The sequence below is a fragment of the Staurois parvus genome, unplaced genomic scaffold (genome assembly GCF_062004578.1).
Source record: "Staurois parvus isolate SC_StPar_1 unplaced genomic scaffold, SC_StPar_1.0 ptg000146l, whole genome shotgun sequence".
Classification (NCBI taxonomy): Eukaryota; Metazoa; Chordata; class Amphibia; order Anura; family Ranidae; genus Staurois; species Staurois parvus.
In genome coordinates this window covers 1,067,836-1,087,274 of record NW_028317942.1, presented here as the reverse complement: position 1 = coordinate 1,087,274, position 19,439 = coordinate 1,067,836, and the positions used below count along the sequence as shown (strand labels likewise).

At 37.3% G+C, this 19,439-nt stretch overlaps 1 protein-coding gene across 1 annotated transcript in view; it reads right to left on the bottom strand.

Moving 5' to 3' along the window:
* The window catches only part of LOC149464866 (CUB and sushi domain-containing protein 1-like), a 1,089,704-nt gene that overhangs the window by 5,861 nt on the left and 1,064,404 nt on the right, over nucleotides 1–19,439 (bottom strand). The window contains exons 35-36 of the mRNA XM_089673951.1: nucleotides 9,425–9,520; nucleotides 1,575–1,778 (exon numbers count right to left, since the gene is read on the bottom strand). Coding sequence (XP_089530077.1) covers nucleotides 1,575–1,778; nucleotides 9,425–9,520 — 300 coding nt within the window. The remainder of the gene's footprint in view (nucleotides 1–1,574; nucleotides 1,779–9,424; nucleotides 9,521–19,439) is intronic.

The window sequence follows — 19,439 nt, the reverse complement described above, 5'->3', positions numbered from 1 at the left end:
TGGTCTATTATTCAGAGGAATGTATCAGAATCTGGAAGCCCCCTTTTAAGCAACCGGATATCTGACCCCCTTGTAAATAAGTAACAGAGACTCATTCACAAAAACTTCAATACTAAATAAGTACACACAATATTTTGAGTCCTTTTTTAAAAAGGATACCCCCAAATTATCTAGCATTGTAAATTTGTCATCAAAAACAATTTGCATCTCCCACTGATCACTGTCTGAAAATCGTTGTTAAGATAAAACCTATTGATACTCCGACCCTTCCCACTCCGACTGAACTCTCATGCTAATATCAGCTCTGTGGAGCTGAACTAATTTTGTATAGCACATATTTAATTTAGTATTTGACATCAGGGTACGCAAGCAGTCAATGTACAAGTACATAGCTTAGTAACAGGGCAATCTTAACCTCTTTGCGCCAGCCGCACGCAAATGTGCCGCCTCCCAGCATCTGGGCCTTTACGCCGAGCGCCCACACATTTGCATGCAATTAAGAAACACATATGTGCTGAGAGTGCGTATCCTGCGTGCTCCCAGCATGTCCGGTACTCACAGAAAGGTCCTTTCCCGAACATGTGACCACCGTGACAGCGAATCACGGTGGCCACATATGACCCTAAAACCCCGCCCCGCCTTCCGGCTTCTGAAACCCTTAAAAGGCCAGCCACCGGGTCCAAAGTCTTAAACAATAAGGCTAATGTGTCATGTAATCTATTTGTCCATCCTTAAAATGACCCAAGTTTTAAGTTAACTTGTACTGAGAAATTTGCCATTGCTGTCCTTCTCTGAAAATATCTCTTGCCTGCTTGTCATGTTGGTTCAAATACTTTGAGTCACAGACCTAGAAAAATTGGAGAGCTCAGACATTCTGACTTCACTGTAATTTGACAGGTTGAATGGTCGTTCCATGGCAGCGACTCAAAGTATTAGGCCAGAAAGCCCAGGCAAATGGCAAATTCAGAACAAGATGAGGAATGGCAGTCTATACTGTATATATTTCACTCAGGACAGCTTTCCTTTATGAACATCAATGGAATAAAGTTGTTCTGGCCTTGTTTCTTCCTAAAGGATCCTGTTTCTCACTGGTAATCCAGATTTTCTTAATAATAGAAAATCAATAAAGGACTCATCTGCTTTTATTAATATGTGCTCACTGAATGCTCTAGATAAGGTAGTCTTTCAAATGCAATTTTCATTATGAAAAGAAAACAGTGACATTATTTTCTGAGGCTATTTCCTTACCCTGTCTATTAAACAGTGCTGAAAAAAACTTGTAGTCTAGAGTGTATTGGATTGATTTGTACATCAACTGATGATTTATAAAGTCAGTTCCTAAAATACAGTGCTTATCATAGTCTAGCAAGCCTGTGCTACATAGCAATCATTTTATTAGGCAACATTACTAATGCAAATTTATGCCAATGCAATAGACGATGATTATTATGCCATTTTCCATTTGTACAGGCAATATAAAACTAATTGAAGGAATCACAATGTAAAATTAGCCCTCTACAGGAAATGTGTTGATTAGCTATTTTCTACACAAAAAAAAAATCATCATCATTTACCTAAACAACTAGGCACAGTGTCATTCCACTGTGCTAAAGCATTAGGGACAGTCTGACATCGTATAGCTTTAGAGCCTTGAAGTAGGTATCCAGGGTTACATTCAAATCGAACTATGGAGCCAGCAGAAAAATCAGAACCAATTCTTTTTCCATATCTTGGCTCAGGAACAGAACTGCACTGAGTGTCACTGGTGCGTGGAACCGCTGCATTAAGGAGAAAATAAAATAAATATTTTAAAAAATGAAACATTTAGAATACATAGCAATGCATTAATAAACTATACACAATATAAATAACTATGAATAAACTGTTACTGTAAAAAGTTAATGTGCTCTCAATTTGAACTATGATGTTGTCATTAGCAAAGGATGATGAAACCTCTGAATTTTGCAATTTGCAAGTGTATACATGTCAAAAATTTGTTTTGTGCTGAAATCTTCTGGCTAATCTAGCTCACACCGCTGATGAAGTTCCTATTTACCTAATAATCTACTTAAAATACAAATGATGTAAAAAACTCAAGTAAAGAAATACAAGCACATTACCCAGCAAGGTAGAAGTTCCTGAAACAATTTCTTTTGTTGATCAGTACATAATTACAGGATGTGTTAAAGAAAATGAAAGGAGAGCAATTTCAAATTCAGCATTTTTAGTTCATGCATATTTGTGTGTTTTGTAACAGGAATATCTCCCTTGATGTTCTCATCAGATGTAGTTAATGGCAAAAGTTCAGGCTCAAAATAAATACTTCTTCTAGTGTCTTTCCAAACTCTTCTGTTAAAAAATTTCCATTGGGGCTTAAAATTGCAGTCTGTACTGCAATTTTGTTTCAATCAACTGCACAGCAATAGAGATCTAAAACTGATTGCTCAGCTGCACTCAAAATAAAAGTTGCCTTTTGGCTTAAAGGCATACATACTGTGTGCTGGTTTGTTTTGTCTTTATAGTTTCAGTATCTAGGAACAGAGAACTTTTCAGAGCAATGTTTTGCTTATTTACCATGCACTATTTGCATGTAAACAATCACAAAAGGTCTGTTACAATATCTGGAAAACAATCCTTTCTGTAGGAAATATACTGATTGGAAGGTCCACATTCTTCTAACAATTACACACTTTTGAAGATGCCACACGGGAGATTTATGAGGCCACTCCATCTCCACAACATGTCATCATCTTCAAAGAAAAAGGCAGACACAGCTCACTCTCTGCTGAGGAAACTAAAGTAAAACTCTGACCACATTATCCGTAGTCCCCTTAAAAACACTATAGCTGCAAGCACTGTGCAGCAATTCATCCTCACAATTCACCGCAGAAACTCTGAAGTTGCCTAAGTTGACTTTCTCAGCAGTGCAGTGTTTACTGTAGAGATTTAAAAGACTGGAAGGCTGCCAATTAATTGCTAGAAGATAGGGGTACATTGAGCTGAGTTACTGAGAGAATTACTTGATTACTTTAGTGCCTGCATCTATGGAGGGCATTCGGGGCCAGTTTTAAATTAACAACTGAATGTTCATAGCCTGTTCTGTTTCAGTTTAAATTAGAAAATATTTTGGTTGGTTGGTTGGTTTAGAAAAATATAGATTGTCAAAAATTAAATTATAAAGGCAATTTTTTCCCAATTTTAATAGTGTAGGCAGGTACACTTTTTGCAATCTGTGCCTTTTTAGGGTCCCATACACACTTTACAAGCAGGAAGTTCATGCAGTGTCATGGCAGATCCTATATTCTATCACTGGGAGTGAGGTGATAGGAAAGCTGGAAAGCTAAATTGGTGGAACGGGACATTGCTTTGCGGTATCTCTCTCAAAATGTCACATTCCAAGTATAGGTGTACATATCATGGGACAGTATGGCATATGCATCAAAGCCGCAGGGTATGATACAGATATACTGGGTGTTCAGCTCACTTCTAAATCAAGATCACACCTGAATGTTGAATCCACATGAATGTGGCCCCGTCTGGTCTTGGGCATTGGTGAGCTCATACACCAGAGGAAGAGAGAGAGTAAAGGCCCCATGTGGACAGGTGAGGAGGCCCTGTCCACAAGCATACTGTATATATTGTTGAATTGTGGAAGGACGTTGGAGTTCTGAAAGTAATTTGTTTTACCATGCAAAACTACAGTGAGTCACACCCACAACTCCAGTATGGTAAAGTAAAATTTAAAATCACTGAGACACAAGGACTGAATTACTAAAGAAAAATAAGAGCAGAGATAAATCACTAGGGTACACTTGCATCACAGGATTCACATAGAGAACACAGACCCTGAACCTATCTAGCAAATCATATATTTCTGTTCAATGTGTAGGATACAATCCTAGTTTGCTATGTGTGTTCATACGTCCAAATAATGCTGCATTTGTACTTGCTGTTCTGATAACCTGCATAAAAGTATGCATGTATCTACATTTTTGGTATATTCATATAGTAAAGTACTGCACAAACTGTTGGAGCTATATAAATCCTGTGTAATAAATCCTGTTTAATAATGTTACTTCTTAGCTGAAACACTTTTGTATGCTGACCTTTACACTCCCTAGCAAACCACAGCTATTAGTTAATTTACCATATGTACACTGGAGGCTGTGCATATATGTCTGAGTGCATTGCAGGAGCATAATAAACACTGCAAGGATAGGATTTGCTTATTCACACATGACCAATGTGCCAGTGTAGGCAGATATTCTTTTTTTTAGATCAGGCTCATTGTATCCTTCTAATCTCTGACAGCCAGTTTGCATATATTTTGCTATTGTCTGCACATGTGTGGGAGATGTACAGGGGTACAAATTATATGAATGTTTTTCTTACTATACAGAGGTTATGGTAAATACATTAACTTAATATAAATAGGGGGCAATCTTGTGTGCATCATTGAACACCTTTCCCTCAAACCAAACATGTAAGCAGAGGTGACAGATGGCAAGAGGGGCAGCTGTCTTCAAACTCATTGCCTTTAGCAGTTCCAAGGAACAGAATGTCCCTTCATATACCAATTGTAGGTGACTAATCTGCATTTAGTGTTTTTGTCCTGAAGATGAACAGTAAGAGGGCGTTGATGAAAGAAACCACTAAATTAGGCAGCATCTAAGTGAAAACTCCTAAATGTTCATCTAAGTGTTTAAAATAATAAAAGGAAATGCATGTTAGTGGTTGAGTATATGGAACACAGGGAACTCTTCCTGATGTTTATTGATTTGTAATACGAGCTGTTTACTAATGAATTTTATCACTATTACTTTTTTGGGCTATATGGATAAAGATGAATCATTGAAGATTGTAAGACGATGTTATCTTTTATTAAGTGTTGACTAGAGTTAAGTCGCGGCCATTGTTAAAAACGAATCGTGTTTCCTCCAGTAGTTATTCTTCATCCTTTAGAAAATGTTTTACACTGCTGTGAAACAAAATTGAAACCAGCCCAGTGGAAAGTGAGCAGAAAATAAGGTCAACCAAGAATACAGTAAGATATATAAAATGATTGACTTTGCACGCCAGATTAGTGTGTTTATGCAGAGAATGTACAATGCAGATAATAACAGCAAGCCAAGTGCTAGAGCTGAAAATACTCTTTTAATAAATGACAAAAATAAAGTTGTATCTGTATGGAATGTTATTAAAATTTACTTATGCTTACAGAAATTTTCACACATTGGACACATGGTTTGTACATTGCCATGGGTTCCTTTATACTGGATAATGAATAAAAATGATACATACAAAATTCGTTAATATGTAAATGGGAAACAACATAGCATGTACAAAACCATAGATGAATTGATGGATTTAAAAGGAATTTAAGGTGTGTAAAGCTACACACAGTCTGACATAACCCCCACCTAATTTTAGTTTTAAAAGGGATCTTTTACAGAGATCCATGATCTACCTCTAAGTGGTCCACTATGCTTACAGGCATTATTTAAAAGACAGATTTTGAGAATAAAGTGATTGCTGGAGGCAGCACAGGCATCGCTTTTATGCATCTCTACCCAAAATATTTTACTTTTGTTAGTAGTTATGAAGACTTCTATGATTCTAAAACAATGCAAAGAGAATGAAAGTAAACCCTGAAATATTCAAGACAAAGTAACAGTTTAACTGTAGTATAGGTATGGCAAGCAACACATGCTTTTCACTTGTTTGCCTATTTGCCAGTTGGAGGAAAAAAATGGATATGGAAGCTCACATGACTCTCTCTTCTGGCTTCTCTTAAAACAGCCTGTTTCCAGACCAAAAAGTAGTTACATGGAGGTGGGAGGGATTTAGCAGAGTGGTGTAGCCTGTGTTGACATCATGACCTCACTAATAGAACTCCACACTGCTATTATTTTGAACATGTCCCTTTCAATTAGTGAGGTCATTCAGTCCTTGAAAAACAGGTGGCAATGATTGCCCTTATTTAAGGAAGGAAGGCAGCAAATGTTGTACATGCTGGTTACAGTGCATTTCTCTCTGAAATTCTGAGGAAAATGGTCGTTCCAGACATTGTTCAGAAGAACAGCGTACCTTGATTAAAAAGTTGATTGGAGAGGGGAAAACATATGAAGAAGTGCAGAAAATGATAGGCTGCTCAGCTAAAATGATCGCAAATGCTTTAAAATGGCAACCAAAACCTGAAAGACGTGGAAGAAAGCGAAAAACTACCATTCGAATGGATAGAAGAATAACCAAAATGGCAAGGACTCAGCCAACAATCAGCTCCAGGAAGATCAAAGAAGGTCTAAAGTTACCTGTGAGTACTGTTACAATAAGAAGATGCATATGTGAAGCCAAGCTATCTGCAAGAAGCCCCCGCAAAGTCCCACTGTTGAAATAAAGACGTGCTGAAGAGGTTACAATTTGCCAAAGAGCACATTGACTGGGCTAAAGAGAAATGGTGCACCATTTTGTGGACTGATGAAAGTAAGATTGTTCTTTTTGGGTCTAGTGGCCGGAGACAGTTTGTCAGACGACCCCCAAACACTGAATTCAAGCCACAGTACACTGTGAAGACAGTGAAGCATGGTTGCGCAAGCATCATGATATGGGGATGTTTCTCATACTACGGTGTTGGGCCTATTTATCGCATACCAGGGATCATGGATCAGTTTGAATACATCAGAATACTTCAAGAGGTCATGCTGCCTTATGCTGAAGAGGAAATGCCCTTGAAATGGGTGTTCCAACAAGACAACGACCCCAAACACACCAGTAAACGTGCAACATCTTGGTTCCAGACCAACAAGATTGACGTTATGGAGTGGCCAACCCAATCCCCGGATCTTAATCCAATAGAAAACTTGTGGGGTGACATCAAAAATGCAGTTTCTGAGGCAAAACCAAGAAATAGAGAAGAACTGTGGGATGTAGTCCAATCATCCTGGGCTGGAATACCAGTTCACAGGTGCCAGAAATTGGATGACTCCATGCAAGACAGATGTACAGCAGTTCTCAGAAACAGTGGTTATACAACTAAATATTAATTAAGTGATTCAAAGGAAAGCAAAATCTTTGAACATTTTTCGGTTTATATAGTGAATGTTTGAGTTTGTAAAGAAGAATACAAACACTGCTATTTTTTGAACAGTCTAATATTCACTTTTCTTCATTTTTTTTTAGAGGAACAACACAAATTTGATATATTTTCTTCATGTTTTGATTTGGAATAGGTTGTGTAGTGTTCCCAATGCATTTGTGTGTATGGAAATAAAAGCTATTAGAAGGATTTTGAGCTTTATTCACTTTTTTCAACACACTGCTATTATTTTGAACACAACTGTATGTATTTATTTATATATATTTTTTTTTATTTATGTATCTATTAACCATTTCAATAGCGGGCACTTTTACCCCCTTCCTGCCTAGGCCAATTTTCAGCGCTGTCGCACTTGAAAGACAATTGCGCGGTCATGCAACACTGTACCCATATGATATTTTTATCATTTTTTCACACAAATATAGTTTTTTTTTTTTTGGTGGTATTTAATCACCACTGGGTTTTTTATTTTGTTTACTAAATAAAAATGCATTTTACTTTGTTTCCGTTATAAAATTTCTTCATAAATTTAGGTCAAATGTATTCTGCTACATTTCTTTGGTAAAAATACCCCAAATTAGTGTATATTATTTAGTCTGTAGGAAAGTTATAGAGTCCACAAATCATATTATATATATATATATATTGTTATATATATATATATATATATATATATATATATGACAATCTATCAATCCTGATGTACTGACGGCCCATCTCATTTCTTGAGGCCTGAAAATGCCAGAATAGTACAAAAAAAAACCCAAATCACCCATTTTTGGAAAATAAACAGTTTTTAGTAAGAGGCATGGTGAGTTTATCTAAAAAATCTACAGCTGGAAAGTGTATTGTCACTTATAGGAGCCTCTATTCCCTTAAGGTGAGCTGGCCTACACATGATTGGTTGCCCCCAGGTTTTAATGCTTTTTATTTTGGCCAGGTCGGGGACCTGAGTGGGGGGAAAGGAAAAGAGTTTCTTTGGTCTTCAAGAGTATCAAGTATGGACTGCAACACAGTTTCCTCTAATAAAATCTACAGGCTGGTGGTGGAACAGAATAATAAAGGAAGAGCCTGGAGTTCAGGCAGGCTACATTGATCAGAATCAAGGTTCAAGACCTATAGTAGGGGCCAGTGTAGACAAAACCCTGAACTTATTCTATTTGAACAATACAACACCTAGGCTTGCAATGTTCAAATACAGTGTTGGAGGCCATGTGGTCAATAAAACCAGAGGAGGTGGAATAGGCACTGCCACCAATGGCCAATATACAGAAAGCAGAAGGGGCCTTATACCCAGCAACAGAAGTGAAACCTGGGCTGGAAAGTGCAAAGAAATCTGGTTACAGAGAAGGGCCTTTTGCCTGCCTGTTTTCCAGGAGGAGCAGAAAAGATTGGATGGGAAGTGAGCTGAGGTGTAGAAGTGCACACACACCACCAGCACCACCACCACCACCACCCAAGTATTATAGCAACAAAGTAAACATATTTTCATTTCAATAGTAATTAGCAATAGTACTTTGCCTTCACCTTGGAATGATTTGTTGTTTTTTTTCCTGAGTCCTCACTACTGTTTATGATCCTGACAAGAAAATCTACCCTAATCACACATCACAAATGTAACAGGCTGAGAGCTTGTCTATCACTGAATCTCTAGTTTCTTTAATATGTTTCCTTATTGATGTCCATATATCCATGGAGCTTCTGGAGAATTCAATTCAGAGTTTAAATAAAAGCTGGTTGCCTGGGCCCTTGAATGGATTTTCAATAGGATGGCATATAGAATTTAGTTTGGTCACAACAATGGCTTTGCTTTTAGCCAAACTATCAGCCCATTGTTCCTGAGTTAAAGATGGAAGGTGGAAAGATCTCCCCACCATAGTCCTGGACAGCAGTAAAGGCCTGCCAAGAAAACTAAGTTTGTCCCATCCTTCCAAAAGAAGAAAAATGTGTTTTAGCAAACACAATATTTGACCTTAATCAATAAAACAGTGCAGCAAGCAAACCAAATTACTAACAATAACCAATTAGAATTCACTTTACTAAAGTTAATTGGTTTCTTTTGGGACTGTGTTTGTTTTATTGTAGTTTGAGAAAGATTGTTTATACTCTAACACATAAAACATCATCCAAGAAATCAAGTTCAAAGCTACATAGGTCATGGTCCCTTGTTTATAATTTTTTTCACTGAATAAATTCCAAATTTACTTCATTTATATTATAATTATGTTTGATTTTTCAAAAATGCAAATTCTCAGATTCATGAATATTAAATTGATCTGACCAAAATATTCGCAACCTTCCGAAAGAAAAAAAAAAGATATCAGTTACCTTGGTAAACAAAATGAAATCCCTTGGCAGGTGCACCATTTGTTGTGTTGAATCTCAGAAGAATGTGATTTGAAGTGGCTAATGGCATTGTCTCCCCTGTAAAATAACAAATACAAATATTATATTCTAAATTTAGATTTTCCATTTGAACTTCAATTTTCACTTGCATAGACAAAACAGCTTTTATCACAAACATTGTAACCTGTTTAACTAGTTACTTGACAGTAAAAACAATTGTTCACATTATACAATGTAATACACTGCAAAAAATCTAAATAGGGTATAAAATCCATTATGCTTTCACAGTTTTCTTGTTGTACTCTTCTGTGTGTGGACTCTATAGTGACCACCATAAACAAGATAATTAGTGTGTGAACTAGGGATGGCTTTTTAAAAGGGTTGTTTTTTTGCAGCTAATGATATCCAGAGTTCTAATTACTGAAGACTGACCTTAAAGAAATTGGAAGGATTTTTTTTCCTCTCGTTTGGCTAATTTATCCACAGATGCCCAGGGAATTTTGTATTGCCTTCCTCTGGACCAAAACTGCAGGAGCTACGAGAGGATGAATTTAAACCTATTAAAGTTTGTGTCAGGGCAAAATAATAAAAAACATATTCAGTATATCTCTGCAATACATGCACATTTCCCCATGACCTATTCTTTCAAAAATGCTGCAAGTACACTTGTTGATCTCCCATAAACTCATTGTGCTCCTAACTTTTTTGTACAAATTGATAACATAGTGCTTCTTCTGCAATGAAATGCCAAGCAGTGTTGTCATCACTGCATAGTTCTCCCCTGCTCAACTAGTGAACACTCTCTTCTCATCTTGGTAGTCTAGGAGGGGAAAACTAATCAAGGCTGATAACACTGCTAGGATTTCATTGCATCAAAAAGGCATTGTCAGCTCACATCAGGAAACTTGGAGCTCACTGGATTTCTGGGTGTAACAACAGATATTTTTCTGTACTTGCAATGTTTTTTTAAGAGACAACAGAAAACTTAAAGGAATGGTCATGTGATGCAGAGATGTACTTATTTTTTTATTTTACCCACACATACATTTCAACTATGCACCTATGTAGTATTACAACCCCAATAACAATGTACAGTAGCTGTGTGATATTTTACTGTGATCAAACACTCTTACAACTAACAATTGAAGCAAACACACCTAAATTGTGTTTGCTATGCCTCAAATAAATTTAAGGTATAAGAATTCCTTGTTATTCCTGCAGTTATTAAAATACACTTAGTCCAATAAGGTGAGACAACACCACACAACGTTACAGTTGATAGACATCTGGCGTATTCTGCATCCATCTGAGAAAGATTATACATGCTATTCAGCCACTTATAACACATATAATAGGATCAATTACTTTTTAATCTCTCATTGTCTATTAGATAGGGATCCATGGTCTCAAATAGGTACCGAACTGTGGTCAGACCAATTCCCACTTTTTTTTTCAGTGAAAATTTCTAATATATGTAAAATGCATCCAACGTGGAAATTGAATGGGAATTTATTAAACGATCCTCTTGAAAGGGAGGCCATTGTGTAGACATCGGCAAACTACTCTATAGACCATGCAGATGATACCACATCAACTACTATAAAGGGGGAATCGTTGAAATGTTTCTGGAGAGGAGTTCTTATTTCCCATGGCTCAAGATTGAAAAGAGAGAAAAAAGAGAACTTCTAATATGGGCTTCCTAAGTGAGGAAATACATGAGTTTGAAAAATAGAGGCCTCCACCCAATGCTTATGTTTATTTTCTAAGATTACAACAAAAAAAAACTAAGTTGCATGCATTAACTGATCATGCATATTTAAAGCACAGAGAATGTGTGCAACGTGTCCTTTATGAATATGGCAATAAAAGGAGTAGGGCTCTAGCACGTACAATCTCAAAAAAATATTCTAAAAGGTTTATATCTAAGATGAGATGCCCAAGGCAGGGTCTTGCACATGCTTCAGAGCAAATAGCTTCAACCTTTTATGATTATTATTCTTCATTATATAAGTACAACAGAATCTTTTTTAGATAGCACTAATTTCTCTGAACTTAGTGATTATATAAAACAGACAGCTTTACCTAGATTTCCAGAGAAACAGGTAGAAAGTTTCTCAAAACCTTTTTCACTGGAGGAGGTTATATCGGTTATTAGATATTTCAAGTATGGTAAAAGTCCAGAACCTGATGGATTTACGGGGACATTCTATAAACGATTTGTGGATTCTCTTACTCCTTTTTTTGGGCAATATGTATAATGAAATCTCCTCAATCTGCCCTCTGCCCAAACAGTCACAAGAGGCACATATTGTATTAATAAAGAGCAAAATGATCCTACTTTGTGCTCTAGCTATCGACCCACTTCTTTAGAAAATATTTTTAGATCCACATTTATTAAACTCTTGACTTTACGTATACAAAAAGGAATTCCCTCTCTAATAAGACCAGATCAAGTGGGATTTGTCTACAATAGAGATGCACGTGACAATAGTTTAAAAACAAATTTACTAATACAATATATTCTAAAACATAGGATTCCCTTATGCCTACTATCATTAGATGCGGAGAAGGCCTTGGACCACCTAGATTGGTTTATGGTATCAACTTTGGAACAAGTTGGTTTCACAAAAGAATATGTACAAAAAATAATGGGATTGTACAATGCCCCATCTGCTAGGTTAAGGGTTAATGGCATTTTATCTCAACCTGTTAAAATCTCAAGCAGGACCCGACAGGGCTGTCCTTTGTCTCCACACCTATATATTCTGGCTATTGGAGCACTTGGCGATGGCCCTTCAGTTGAATGATACTATTCACGAAGTATGGAGGGGTGATAGGGAATATAAATTGATATTTTTTGCTGATGATTTACTTTTATATGTATCTAATACAAAAATAGCTTTTACAAATATCCTCCAAGAACTGAAACAATTTGTATTCCTCAGTAATTTTAAAGTTAATGTTACAAAATCTTGATGTTTAAATATAAACTTGGCAGTTACTGAGAAAGAAAAGATAGAATTCAAATTTCCATTTCATTGGGAGGCACAATGCTTTAAATATCTAGGTGTAAATACAACTCCTTTAGAGGAAATAATATATGAATTAAATTACTTACCCTTATTAAATTCTATAATTAGTGAGTTGCAGTCTAGAACTAAGACTAAACATTCCTGGTTTTCGAGAATGGCAATTTTTCAAGATGGATGTTCTCCCTCGTTTTCTATACCTATACCAAACACTTCTCATCTCCCTTTCATGGATGTTTTTTCATTCCTTATGATCTAGCTTACTTCGATATATCTGGTCAAACACTTCGGTTAGAATTCAGCATGATATTGTGGTCATGAGGAAGATGGAGGGGGGAGCTAGATTACTACATATGGAATTTTATCATATAGCATCTATGCTTACCAGGATTCTTGACTGGTTTTATCATAGCTACTCATAACAGTGGGTATCAATTGAACAACTAATGTCCCCAATTCAGTTAACCTCCCTACCATGGACTGAGCCTATGTTACATCCTCCCAGACAAAAGATGTCATTTTTGACACAATCTGTGTTGAAAAACTGGGATGGGACCGTTCAAAAATTGGGTATTTCTACAATACCTGGCCCTCTTACCCCGATTATGGGGAACCCAGAATTTGAGCCAGGGATAACGGAAGCTCAATTTTTATGCTGGACGTCTGTGGCCCCTTCTCCAATTAAACGGGCTCTTGCTATTGAAGGACTTTTACCACTTAATGAATTGTCACCTGTAGATAATTTGTATATTGACCGCTGGCTCCATTATTTTCAACTTCAACATTTTTACAAATATTTATCTGAAAAAGGTTCATTACATAGATATCTAACTCCTTTTGAATCCCTTTGTACAGGGAGTTTGATGGGCTCACGTGCTATTTCAACAATATATAGCATATTATTATCTCATGAAATACTAGATTGAATGTTAACCTGAAAACCTTTTCCACTCACTCATTTACTATGTGGCCTAGTTTTCTCTCCCAGTCTCTGGTATAGTAAGGTCGGTGTGGATATGCAACCACCATCTAAGAGAAAAATTATAAAATACTAACAAGGTGGTACAGATGTCCAGTGGGAATACATAAGATAATTTCGACCTTTCCGGAAAAATAGTGGCGTTGTGGGGAGGATGTAGGCACAATGACACATATAGGTTGGTCCTGTTCTAGGATCAAACCATTCTGGGAATTAGTAATCTGGATTTGCTCACATATTAATGGCTATTTTATCAGATGTCCCCAGAAATAGCATTATATTCTATCTTTTCAGATTCTGAGAGAGCATTAATAAGAGGACTGACGTATTCTTTATTTTCTGCGGCACGTACAGTAACACCAAGATATTGGAATACCCAAGTTCTCCACTCTATCAAGGAGTGGATAGATGTAATAAATAGAATAAAGAGATTGGAAGAACTGACAGCAACTATACATGAATGTTATCATAATTATCTGTCGGTTTGGCTCCCTTGGGTTGAGTTTATGAACTCTGATATTCTGAGATCTTTTATAGAATAGATACAAGGTTGATAGTTCAAGGTAAATGTATAAAATGGTGATTAAAGGAGATCCTCTATGAGGTGCATGTGTTTTTGTGAGTGTGGATATTTGTGGAGTGGGTTTTTTTTCTTCCTTCTGTTTCTTTTCTTTCTTTCTCTATGAATTATTTATAGTCTAAGTGTGAACTGCAATTAGTATTATTTTATTTTCTATTACGTTTGGAATTGTTTAGAAGCTAAATATAGTAGACCAGGGGTGTAAAACTGGCAGCCCTCCAGCTGTTGCAAAACTACAAGTCCCACCATGCCTCTGCCCTTGGGAATCATGCTTGTAACTGTCAATCTTGCAATGCCTCATGGGACTTGTAGTTTGGCAACAGCTGGAGGGTTGCCAGTTTGACACCCATGCAGTAGACCTATTCCGTGAGATACATGAGGTAGAAAAGAGGTTATAGATGTATTATTTTGATGTTTTTAATGAAATTGTGAAATTTAAAAGAGAATCTTGTTAATAACTGCTTGTTAGACTTTGGAAAATGATAATAAAGATTAATAAACCAAAAAAAAACACAACATCAATAATAACAAACAAAGTGTCATACCCAACAGCAAATAGTAAAGACCAAAATGGTTCACAATTATTAAAATGAGTGAACAGTAAGCATTTTGATTCACTTTAACATTGCAAATGCAGCAGATTAGTCCAATTTGTAAGTATCCATAAGATCTATGAATCACCACTACCTTAACTAATGAATTACAACATTCTTTAGACATGCTTAGACTATTGGACCAAAAGGAGTGAGAATGAGTATATACACTTCATACCCTGGCTTTTAAGGGTTAAATATTGATTTTATCGTTGTTTTTGTGACATAGGTTGCTTGTTGTTTTGTTTCTAACATTGTTAGCATTCATACATATTTATGTTTTTTTCTGATTCTTATGAACCTAGAATAATATAGAAACATAATAATAGGTTAAAGTGGTTGAAAACCCTTACATGCAGTATACCCAATGAAGTGAATAGTTTCAGGTGATACACACAGATTAAATAACTCAATCTATTAGGTTGTACCTGTTTATCTGTGGCTTTGTATCCTCTACAGACTTCTAAAACACACATTTTACACAACATTTTCAGCTCTGAAAAGCAGGGGATTGGGATCTGAAGTCTCACACTGTAAAGCTCACGGAGGAGGGCTCTGAGCCCTAATTGGAGGGAAAGGACACACTCCCCCCCCCCCCCAGTACATGGGCACATGCATAAATGTGGCTTTTAAACACAGACTGTATGCTGGAGCTCGCCTTTTCTCCTACCAATTATCTCCTGGAATCAGAAAAAGCTGCCAGAAGTGACTGATAACAGAGGAATGAGACAGTAGAGGGAAATAACACTGAGTGTTTTGGATAGAGACAAATGCACAGCATAGAAGTATATGCTTTGTTCATATTTCATAACTGAGATATATAACCACATTAAGATGCATACTTACTGTGTATAGAAAATGTTTAATGTATATTCTCCCCAGGAGGAACTGTTCTTGATTCAAAACACTTCGAGGAAAGGGATCAAAAGTCTGTTTATGTGACAAATTAGAAAGTAGGCTGTGCTAGCCAATGATTATGGGAAAAGCAGCACTGGAACATCCAAACTCACTCTTCATATCTACTGTATGCTTGAATGATCAACTTAAATTTGAGTTTGGATTTGTTTTAAATAAAGTTGGTTGATTTATTTTTCATTGGCACTGATCTCTGTTCCTGTTCATTGCAACAGAAAGTAAGTCTGAGACTGATTCCCTGTGGGCAAATGAAAGCAAGTCTTGGTTTACAAGAACAACCACAGAGAAATATTTGGAGGAAATATAGCTCCAAGACCCAGGGTCAGTCATGTGTGTGATCAATTTATGTCACTGTTGTAGACGAAGAATAGCAAGGAAGAAATAGAAAGACTTTATTATTGGATGTTGACTCTAACTGGTGTAGTGTGTTTGCGTGGCTGTTCCTCAGGAGGTAAGTGCATTTCATATAGATATCATAAGATATTACTCATTACTCTTAGCATTTGTTACTACTTGTAACATGAGAATGGCTTGAGCTCTGAAGGTCTGCATAAGGTAAAGGCAAAGAAAGCAGAAGGCCCAGGTGACAAAAGAAGAATGTACCCCTGCACACATAGTGCCTACCCTATAAGCAGGGCAGCTGATAAGGGGGTACCACCGAGCTTCCTGTAGGAGGGGGGCCCGGCCTGCAGCTTCAGACTTCATTTGGATGTCACTATGTATAGTCAGTCAGTGTATATAGTATACTATTCCCCACCAGAGTCATGGGCAATCATTCTGCCTGCTGGGCTGAGGGGGGCCCATCTGTTCACCTCTGGATACTGGAGATGGGAGTCCATAGATTGCAGCCATCAAGGACTTTTTTTCCTTTTTATGGGTGAATGTATACACTATCCCAGGGCTTCAAATTTCCACTTGCCTGCTTGCATTTGGCGAGTGGAAATAACGTGGGGGCGAGTGTTATTGTTGGCTACTCCTTGCCCATTATTGACCGCTCCTGCACCTTCTATCACTCCCTTTTCTTTTACCTATCAACTGTACTGTATGCGGTTCTCCTACCTCCCCCAGTACTTGTGTCCTGTGGCATCCAACCTGGGCAAGGTTGGGTGGGGCAACTGGTGGAGAGTAAGGTTTGCGCCTGGCTAGTAGGTCTAGACTCGAAATTTTAAGTCCTGCACTATCCTGTGATGAAATGCAGTAAGTCCCTACTGCTGGAGTTATTGGGCTTGCATTGCACACTGCCTGACTCCTCCAGCAAGGAAGTGCTGAGGGATTCATGCAGAAGAAGATCACTGGCAGGCTGAGGACAGCTGGTTGGAACTAGAAGGGTTCAGTGTGCAGGTTCACTCAGCAGACAGCCCAGCAGTGCAGACACAGAGGGATGGCAGGCTCTGAGCCTCTGGCAGAGGTCACAGGACAGGTAGAGTGTCTCATGACATGACAGCACACACATTTCCCTAGGCTTGCTTTTAATTATACAGTCACATGTGATCATCATTATCATCATGATGACAGTCACACTCACACAGTACAGTTGCTTTGAGCCCCAGCACCTGTACTGTGTGAATATCATGATGATAATGATGATGATCATTGATGGAAGGATAGTAAAATGTAAGCCATAGATGGTTCAAACCTCGGCAAGTTCAACATGGACCAACCGAGATTTGAACCATGTATGGGCAGGCTTATTGTACCCAAGTCAATTGTTGAATGGCTTGTGTACAACCAGCCTGTCGGATTTTACATGCAATTATTGCTAGCAGGTAGTATAGCCAATAGCAGTAATCAATGTGTTCTCTGGACAGGGACTCCCACAGTCTTCTGGGATATGTGATGGATTTACATCCCAGGGGCTACAAGAGCAGGGACATGTCTTTTGTCTATGAAAGAAAACCACAAAAAATGAAAATGATTTTACAGCTAAGAAGTGTCTTAAAGTGATTGTAAAGCTTTTTTTTTTTTTTTTAAATTATGCCTGGGTTTACTTTTGTGCAGTGAGGCATATCGCATTTGATTTGGACAGGAATGTGGTGCTGTTCCTGTGAGAAATCACATGCGAATTCTGTGTCGTGCAATTTGAGCCATACGTTTTGTATACCTCAAATCACACCGCGTCCACAGAAAAATAGCGCAGGACCCTTTTTTTTGTCTCTACCAGAATCGGCTCGCATGGGTATTCACATCCATGCGATCCAATTCTGCACATTGCACCATATTTTGTGAATCGATTTCAGGGTGTCCTTAACTCAACATACACACCCACAGCGGTTCACATGAATGGGGTACGAATAGAAACCGGTGCGAATTCCACACTGCATCAGTGTGAACCCAGGCTAAAACAACAAACATATTATACTTACCTGTTCTGAGTATTACCGACTAGGGAGAGACCTGTGTATAAACAACACAGATCTCTCTCCAGTCAGCTCCTGCCCACTGCTTTGTATGGCAAGGCTATGCAGAGCCATACAAAAGCAGTGTGCTTACAGTGTAAAGCACACACGCAGCACACAGTGAAACAGCACACAGAACACAGTTAACACTTTGATTTCCCCACATGTTAACTCCTTCCTGCCCAGTGCCATTAGTACGGTGTCAGTGCTTTTTATTAGCACTGATCACTGCATTGGTGTCACTGGGGATGTCAGTGATTCCAAGTTAGTTCCCTCCAGTGTCAGAATGCCCACCGCAGTCCCACTATAAGTTGCTGATTCCAGTATATATACCACCATTTGTAAACATTATAACTTTCATGTAAACCAATTAATTTACACGTATTGGCATTTTTTTTTTTTTAGCAAAGACATGTAGAAGAATACATTTTGCCCTAAATTTATGCCGAAATTTGGTTTTTAAAATTTTTTACTGGACATGTTGTTTAATAACAAAGAGCCAAAAATATTGTTTTTTTTTTACATTGTCGGTCTTTTTAGCGCAAAAAAACAAAAATGCAAAGGTGATCAAATACCAGCAAAAGAAAGCTCTATTTGTGGTTAAAAAAAGGACATAAATTTCATTTGTGTGCAGTGTTGCATGACCACACAATTGTTAGTTAAAGTATTGCAGTGCCGTATCACAAACAATAGCCTGGTTAGGAAGGGGGGTAAATCCTCTGGAGGGCAAGTGGTTAAAGTAAGGCAGTGATGTATCACAAAAAATGGCCTGGTAAATCTTCCAGAGCTGAAGTGGTTAAAATGTAGTCGTAGCTTCACAAACATACTGTACATTCTATATATCTGAACAGATTGCATATCTTAATATATGTTGTGGCCTGATTCCTCAATGTTTTCATATGGTACTTGGTGTTTATTTTGTCCACTGGCTGTGATCCAAAAAATGCTCATTTTGAAGAAGATTTTATTCACAAAAAATAATAAAAAAGATACTTGACTTGTTGTGCAAGTTTGTTTGTGTATTCTGTGCAATCAACAGTAGAGAGACACCCTCCTTTTCTGTTCTTCTTTACCCTTGGACCTTCAGAGAGCTGTATTTTTCAAACACTTATTTTAAAAAATGCAGTGTGTGAAAAAAAAAAATCTTATCTTGAGCTTGAATCTTGCTTCAGGCATCATCAGTCAGAGAAGATACTGATGAGGCTGAATTGTAAAAGTTTCAGATAAACTAGTATTAGTAAACTTATTTACATATGAAATTTCCCTATTTTTAAATATATTCATATCAGAAAAGACATTATTTCCGGAATCTTAATCACTCAGTTTTATCTATTATAATTCCTTAGGTTTCGCAGAGCATTTAGTCTATTTTCATTGAGTTCTCTCTGATCTTAATAAAGATGATTTCTAGACAAGATCTGCTAAATATGAAAAGAGGTTATACTTTTAGATATGTATTCATACAAAGAAGAGCTTTATAACCTACTCACTTAGTTCTACAAAAT